This window comes from Brassica oleracea, chromosome C8 (genome assembly GCF_000695525.1).
Source record: "Brassica oleracea var. oleracea cultivar TO1000 chromosome C8, BOL, whole genome shotgun sequence".
In the NCBI taxonomy this organism is placed as follows: domain Eukaryota; kingdom Viridiplantae; phylum Streptophyta; class Magnoliopsida; order Brassicales; family Brassicaceae; genus Brassica; species Brassica oleracea.
The window spans coordinates 22,196,355-22,204,495 of NC_027755.1; the positions used below are offsets into that span (position 1 = coordinate 22,196,355).

The following is an 8,141-nucleotide window of genomic DNA, read 5'->3' on the forward strand; positions in this document are numbered from 1 at the left end:
TCTCGACCTCAAATATAACAGCCCCGTAACTGGGATTTTAAACTACCCCCATTGCAGATCTTGTATCATTTAGATGGATTATTTTATTACTCCTAGACGTGTACACTGCGTGTTCTGTGACGAGAAAACAAAAAGAGAAAGAAAAAAAAGATAATCTAAAGCAGTGAGAACACAACAAATCAAGTTTAGCTTTTCGTCAGACGTTTCTTTTGATACTTGTTTTATAATGATGAAAAACATTAAAACAATAGACTCACAGGCAGCAAACAAAAACAAAAAAAAGGGTAAAATGATAATATAATGTACTATAGTATTGAAGTGTTATTTATAAAGCAAATATTAAAATACGCGGTCATTATTATCGCTTTATAAACTCATCTCTCCTAGCATTCACCAATCATCATCACTCTCTCAACGAAAAAGAACCAACCTAACTTTTTCGGTTAAAACAGTTTGAACTTGGCATCTCCACTGAGAATGCCAGCAACTGGCTTTCAAGGGATCATTCGGGAGGTCGTTACTAACTTCACGGCGAGACCAAGCCGACTCAACCCACCACCAAGAACCAACCAACATGGAAGCTGAGCTCGACTCTTTCCAAAGACAAGTCGCCGAGAAGTTCAACGACCTCAACGCCTCCTCCGGTGAGATTCTCTCCCTCTCATGGATCGGAAAGCTCCTCGACTCCTTCCTCAGCTGCCAAGACGAGTTCCGAGCCATCGTCTTCAACCACCGCTCGCTGATCATCTCCAAACCTCCGACGGACCGTCTCCTCTCCGATTACTTCGAACGGACCGTCAAAGCCCTCGACGTCTGCAACGCGATCCGCTACGGAATCGAGCGGATCCGCCAGTGGCGGAAACTCTCCGACATCGTTATCTCGGCTTTACACAGTCGCCGTCTTATCGGAGAAGGTCAGCTCCGGCGAGCTAAGAAGGCTCTGGTCGATTTAGCGATCGGAATGCTCGACGAGAAAGATCAGTCCTCGAACGCGTCTCATCGCAACCGTTCGTTCGGGAGAACTAAAGACAATCACAACCGTTCGATTGTCTCGAGATCTCTCTCGTGGAGCGTCTCGAGATCGTGGTCAGCTTCCAAGCAGTTACAAGCGTTGGCGAATAATTTAACCGCGCCTCGGCAAAACGACGTCGCGGCGAGTAACGGTTTAGCTGTACCGGTTTATACGATGGCGTCGGTTTTGTTGTTTGTGATGTGGGTTTTGGTGGCTGCGATTCCGTGTCAGGACCGTGGGTTGCAAGTGAACTTCTCTGTGCCGAGGCATTACCAGTGGGCGGTTCCGGTTATGTCGTTGCACGATAGGATTGTGGAGGAATCGAAGAGGAGGGATAGGAAGAATTGTTGTGGGTTGCTTATGGAGATTGATCGGATTGAGAAGAGTTCGAGGGTTATGAGTGAGTTGGTTGATTCGATTCGTTTTCCGTTGAGTGAGGAGAAGGAGGTTGAGGTGAAAGAGAGAGTTGAGGAGTTTGTGGAGGTTCATGAGGTTTTGAAGAAGGGGTTGGATCCGTTTGAGAGGAAAGTTAGAGAAGTTTTTAATCGGATTGTTCGAAGTAGGACGGAGAGTCTTGATTCTCTTTGTTAATGATGTTCTTGTCTCGAACATGTTTGTCCTGATAGGGTTTACTTGGTTAATGTTTATAGTGTTAAAGTTTGTTGATAGATAGAGGTTCAATTTATTTTATGTGCGGTAAAAACTGTTTTATTGATATCGTACTCTATTACATTTAAAAGAATCAATCGCCCAATATTTTGCAACGAGTATTCCATGACCACAATTCACTATGAAGTATAAGGCCTTGGATTAATATCATTATCTCATATGTACAAACTCGATCTACCATGTAGATCTTCAGAATCTTTTTGTTAGGTAGATCTCAGCTTCTTGTGTTGGAAGAAGTGACTCTTCCTGTAAGAATAGCTCAACCACCAAATCAACTCTATGGATCGAAGGGTTTGAACGGACCAAACTTTAAATGCAAATAAGCAGAAACTAAGTTTATAGACAAATTATAAACAATTTACAGTTTCTTTCAGACATCACTGAAAATCTGATTGTACGTGCAATTGTAAAATTATATCATTGGCAAAAGCAACAACCAAACAAACAATATTGATCACTTGAAACTGAAAATGCAAAGGAAAAACAATTTAAAGATTATAAGTTAAGTGCATCAGAGAGATTCCCATTTAGACATTAGTCATCATTTCGGAGAATCTCTGATGTCCCTGTCTTTTCATCGTCACTTGCACCAATCAATTAAAACCTCTACTAAAACAGACATTAACATCCAATGGAGTCAAAAGAACTGTAACATACTTATCATCTTGATAAGTAATTAAAAAATACTAGGTAAAAACTGAAAAATCTAGGATATTACGTAACATGTGCATCAGAGAGATTCCCATTTAGACATTAATCATCATTCTCAATTTTCCTAACCGGAGAATCTCTGATGTCCCTGTCTTTTCATCGTCACTTGCAATAATCAATCAAGAACTCTAGAGAAAAAAGCAAAACATCTCTAGTGAAGCCAAAAGAACTGTAACATACTCAACATCTTGATACTGAATTAATAAAAAAAAAAAGACTAGGTCAATATTGAAAACTCCTGGATATAATTTATAACATGTGCATCAGAGAGATTCCCATTTAGACATTAATCATCATTCTCATCTCCTAACAAAAGGAGATTCTGATGTCCCTGTCTTTTCATCGTCACTTGAACTAATCCATGAAAACCCCCCAAAGGAAACCAAATCAGAACACAAGTTACACAAAGGAACTTCAAAAACAATTCAAGCTCAAGAGCAAAAGCTATACATAATCAAGAAAAGAGATATTAGCTAGATGTGGTAGCCTCAGATTTGATTACTTTTTTCCCAGAGATTAATCTCTCAAAGTATATTTAACACCATCACAGGCATCAAGAACAATCAAAGACAGCAGAAAAAACAACGAGACCATAGTAAGATCGAATCTTTCGGAAACCTCGAGCCTCAAGACAAAACATTGTACAAAACTTGTGGTCTAGAGAAGAATATTATATACAAGAACAGAGGCGGTGTTAAAATTAGGGCAGAGACAAGTTTGAAGGTACTAATGGGCTTTGACATACTGTGGCCCAACTAGCATGAAATTTAACTGATTTGAGGCAATGCCGGTTTATGTCTACTTTGGAAAGCAATTTGATTAAACAAAACCGGTTCTCTCTCTCTCTCTACAGAGAGCACACAATTCTGTTGGTGGACGTTTAAGTTTCCCGCGAAATCCAAGCTTCTCCCTTCGTCTGCTTTTGTGAGCTTTCTCTCTGTTCCACCATTAAACTTCCTTTTTCTCTTATTCAACTTTTTTCCTTCTTCTTCTTTCTTGGGACAATCTCTTTTAGTGCTTTTTTTTTTTTACATTCGTCCTCCAGAGCTCATTTTTTTTCTCTGTCTCTGCTGCAAAATAACCTTTTTAAATCTTCCGTTACAGTGAATTTTGTTCTCTAGAGAGAGAGAGACTCTATGTCCAAGTTTAGACGTCTCCATATTCAAAGCTTTGGATGTTTTCTTTCTTCTGCTTGATCATTTGCTAAATAACTCATTAAACGATAAAGTTTTTTTTTTTTGAAGCGTTGAGTCACCTGCATAGAGAACAAAGTGAGTACTATTCGAAATAAAAACTCATCCTTTTGTGTTTTTTTCTGTTCATGTGGTTTTGATGCAGTTAAGTTTTTTTAACAGGATGGGTAGGGTTAAGTTGAAGATTAAACGGCTTGAGAGCACAGGCAACAGGCAAGTTACATACTCAAAGAGAAAAAGTGGGATTTTGAAGAAAGCTAAAGAGTTATCCATTTTGTGTGACATTGATATTGTCCTTCTTATGTTTTCTCCTACCGGAAAGCCTACCGTTTTCCATGGAGAACACAGGTAAGAAAAGTGTCAAAAAAACATTCGTTCTCAATATAGGATTTGTCAAAAAAAAAAAAAAATTCTCAATATAGGTTTCTTTTACAGATTTTGGTTTAGGAACTCATAAAGTTGTTTATATGGATTCAGATAGAATGTGGTGGTTGGATAATAAGAAATAGTATTAATAGATGGATTTAGGAACTCTATTTTCCTGCAACTAACTGATTTTACATGGTTTCTTACAGTTGCATTGAAGATGTTATTTCTAAGTTTTCACAGTTAACTCCACAAGAAAGGACAAAAAGGTATGGTAAGCATTATGATTTTTTTTTTAAATGGATTGATGTAATTTGTTGCTAGGAGACTAAAATAAAAGTATCTTGTTTTTTTGACATATCAGGAAATTGGAGAGCCTTGAAGTAAATAAAAAAAAAAACTCACTGCATTTCCTCCTTTATACATCCTCTTTGTTTGATTTGTTTGAACACACAAATTTGAGCTTATTTGTTTTGCTCGGTTACAGGCATTGAAGAAGACTTTTAAGAAACTTGATCATGATGTAAATATACACGAGTTTTTAGGAGCAAGGTAACAGCATGAATTCTTATAATCTAATAACCATACTTTTGTCATTTATAAGCCTATGGGATATCTGAAATGTTGTCTTCTTTCTATCTTGCAGGAATCAAACTATTGAGGTTGTGTATCGACCATCATTGGTTCTTGGATTTTGTTAGATACTTTTAAACCTCTCTAAGTCAGATTGCTAAAAAAATTGTTAACCTTGCCACATGACAGGGTCTAAGTAACCAAGTAGCCATTTCCCAAGCTCAGCTTATGGAGTGTCATAGGAGGCTAAGGTGTGAATCTTCTTTAGTTTATTGAGTTTTCAAGTGTCTTAAAAATCTAGTTTCAGTCATATTATGAATCTTCATATTTCTTGTGGCTGCTTTCAGTTGTTGGACGAACATCGATAGAATAGAAAACACTGAGCACCTCAATTTATTGGAAGAATCATTGAGGAAATCTATTGAAAGAATCCAGTTTCACAAGGTTTGTTATTTTTTATTTTCCTATTTCACTTAATCAAATAGACCAAAGATTCATGATTTCATTTCACATTTCTGAATTTCATATGGAATTAAATAACCAAAGATGGTTTCCTTCTATGCAGGAACATTACACAAAGAACCAACTTTTGCCATTAGATTGTACAACAACACAGGTTAAAACCATTCGTCTCCTTTCCTATCTCTGTCTTCATCAGAACAATTCTTAACAAGTGTTAAACTGCAGTTTCACAGCGGGATACAGTTGCCGTTAGCAATGGAAGGTAATAAAAGTATGCAAGAAGCTCACTCGATGTCTTGGCTTCCTAATAACGATAACCAAGAAACAATATTACCTGGTGAATCCAGCTTTCTTCCTCATAGGTAAGAGTCTATAACTCACAATATATACAAACTTTTTACTTTGAATGCTCTCTTAAGTAATGCTATGCTGATTTGAAAACAGAGAGATGGAAGGTGTGAATCCTATTTACTCAAACGGCTTTTTTGAGTCTGTAAAACAAGAAGATCAGATGTGTAGCAACCAAGGACAGCAGTTTGAGCAGTTAGAACAACAAGGACACGGTTGTTTGGGCTTACAACAGATTGGGGAAGAGTTTTCATATCCTACATCATTTGGTACTACTCTTGGAATGGACGAAGATCAAGAAAAGAAGATAAAATCTGAAATGGAGTTGAACAACTTGCAACAACAACAACAGCAGCAGCAGCAAGATCCTTCATCAATGTATAATCCAACAGCTAATAATGGTGGCTGCTTTCAAAACCCTCATGATCAATCCATGTTTGGCACTGATCATCATCATTATCATTATCAGCATCATCAAAATTGGGTTCCAGGTTCAATGTTTGGTCAAGCATCTTACAACCAGGTCTGTGTGTTCTCACCTTCCATAGGAACTCTCTAACTAAGTGATCCACCAAACTAAATATGTCTCTGTATATTTGGTGATTGCAGCAACCAAACTAATAACTACGGAGAGCGCTCATCATGTAACATATACTATGGATGATGACTTTACGTATGACCAAGGACGAGTTTGAGCCATTGTTGTAATATATAGAGGGAGTGTGTATATGTGTTTGTATGTATGAGAAGCTTATGTCATATACTCAAGAGGAGTTTTAGACATTTTGTATATAAGAGATCATATACTATTTTGTAAAACTGATAAAATATAATCAATATGTATAGTTTCTTTATAGATGTTGTTTAAGTGTTTGAGACAACAAAAGATGGTATGATGTTACACAACACTAGGTAATAATCCGCGTCTTGCGCGGAATGTGATTATTAGTTTTGTTATTTTTTAATAAGGAGACATTAATCTATTTAATCTAGATATCAGTTTGGTTTTAGGTTGTTTTTTGGTTTTTAATCTCTTAAAATATAACTATCATTTTAAATCAGTATTTATTTGGTTTGTTCGGTTAAAATGTTTGATGTTTTTGGTTTTTTTCATGTGATAATCAAAAATTACTATTTTTTTTTTGTTTTCATGTTATGAATCTTAGATAGTCGTGATGTCAAATCAATGGTTTCATATTACAGTTTCTAAACAGATAATAGTTAAAAAAAAAAAAAAAAATTATTAAAACAAATCATTTTACTACAATTTGGTCGATAGTGAAAGAAGCATAAAGAAAAATAATATTTTAACTTCCGAGTTTTTATGGTCTGGCCCAGAGTTAAATACACACAAAGCAAAGGTTTCATGGAAGGATTGCTGTAAACCCAAGGAGGAGGGAGGCTTGGGTCTGCGGTCAATCAAGGAAGCCAATGATGTTGCGTGTTTAAAATTAGTATGGCGAATCATCTCATTTCCTTCATCATTATGGGTCAAGTGGATAAACAGATATCTGATACGCAAGAACTCTTTCTGGTCAGTCAAGGAAAGAAGCTCTCTCGGGTCTTGGATGTGGAAATTTTTTTTAAAGTACAGAGACAAGGAAGCTACTCTTACGAGAATAAATGTTAACAATGGTCGTTCTACTTACTTCTGGTTCGCTACTTGGTCTTCTCATGGCAGACTAATAGACAAAACCCATGGTCGTGGAACAATTGATATGGGAATCAGACTGAATGACACAGTGGAGAAGGTAGTGTTGTCCCACTGTAGACGAAGGCATAGGGAAAACGTGTTTAACGTAATTGAAGAAGAGATTTTGTCTGTTCGCACGAGAGGTTTAACTCAGAGTGAGGATGTGAGACTTTGAAAAACAGGGGATGATACATATAAAACAGAGTTTAGCTCCAAGAATACATAGAAGCTAATTCGGCCAGCACGCACAAAGGTTGACCGGTATCGCGGGATTTGGTTCCCCTACAATACCCCTCGATACTCTTTCACAGCTTGGGTTGCGCTTTTGAACAGATTACCCACAGGAGATAGAATTTCCCTATGGCACACGGGCGTTTCAACAGTCTGCAGTCTCTGTCCTGACCTCACTGAAACACGAAACCATCTGTTTTTCAATTGTAAATTCTCGGAGGAAGTTTGGAAGAGCCTACTCATAAGCTCCTATCTTTGGATTACACAACTGAATGGGGAGAGATCATTCGGCTCCTAACAGAGCAGACCAGGAACAAGACTCGGCTCTTTCTAATCAGATATGTGTTTCAAGCAGCACTAACACACAAAGGCCATGGAAACATGATTTTCAGTTAGATGATTCTTGAGCTTATTTTTCATCTTTTTTAGCAAACACTTCAGCTACAGTTACGGTCATTGTACAAAAGATTTTTTTTTTTTGAATGAATTTAACATTCATTTAAAAAAAAGTATATAAAGATGGTTGATAAATATATATAGATATTGTTAATTAATATTAAATGACATTTTTTTTCAAAGTAATACATGAAAAATGAAATTCTTTAAATGAAATTATTTAAAAACAAAAATATTGTACAATTTATATAAACTATAATATATAACTTATATATAAGGGAGAATTGCCAAGTGTGACTCAAAACTTGGAGTCAAACCCAAAACAATACCCCAACTTGGGTCAAAGGCAAAAGTAACCTAAAAGGCTATTGAAATTACAACTATCCCCTTGTGACCAAACAAAAAAACGGAATTCTTTTTACGTTTCTACCCCTCGCAAGTCGTCTGTTTAGACGACTTGAAAATAAGTCGTCCAGACGACTTAACT

At 36.7% G+C, this 8,141-nt stretch overlaps 2 protein-coding genes across 2 annotated transcripts; both read left to right on the forward strand.

Annotated features, from left to right (window-relative positions):
• Positions 1-360: 360 nt before the first annotated feature.
• On the forward strand, positions 361-1,766 carry LOC106307951. Its single transcript, XM_013745050.1, has one exon. The coding sequence runs from the start codon at positions 575-577 to the stop codon at positions 1,601-1,603; it is 1,029 nt and encodes a 342-aa protein (XP_013600504.1). The 5' UTR covers positions 361-574; the 3' UTR covers positions 1,604-1,766.
• A 1,649-nt stretch (positions 1,767-3,415) lies between these two features.
• On the forward strand, positions 3,416-6,102 carry LOC106311070 (MADS-box protein SOC1). The gene is made up of 12 exons (XM_013748297.1): positions 3,416-3,663; positions 3,748-3,933; positions 4,161-4,220; positions 4,316-4,334; positions 4,439-4,503; positions 4,598-4,613; positions 4,714-4,775; positions 4,872-4,968; positions 5,090-5,140; positions 5,212-5,348; positions 5,431-5,857; positions 5,944-6,102. The coding sequence occupies exons 2-12, from the start codon at positions 3,749-3,751 to the stop codon at positions 5,953-5,955; spliced, it is 1,131 nt and encodes a 376-aa protein (XP_013603751.1). The 5' UTR covers positions 3,416-3,663; position 3,748; the 3' UTR covers positions 5,956-6,102.
• The last annotated feature ends 2,039 nt before the right edge of the window (positions 6,103-8,141 follow it).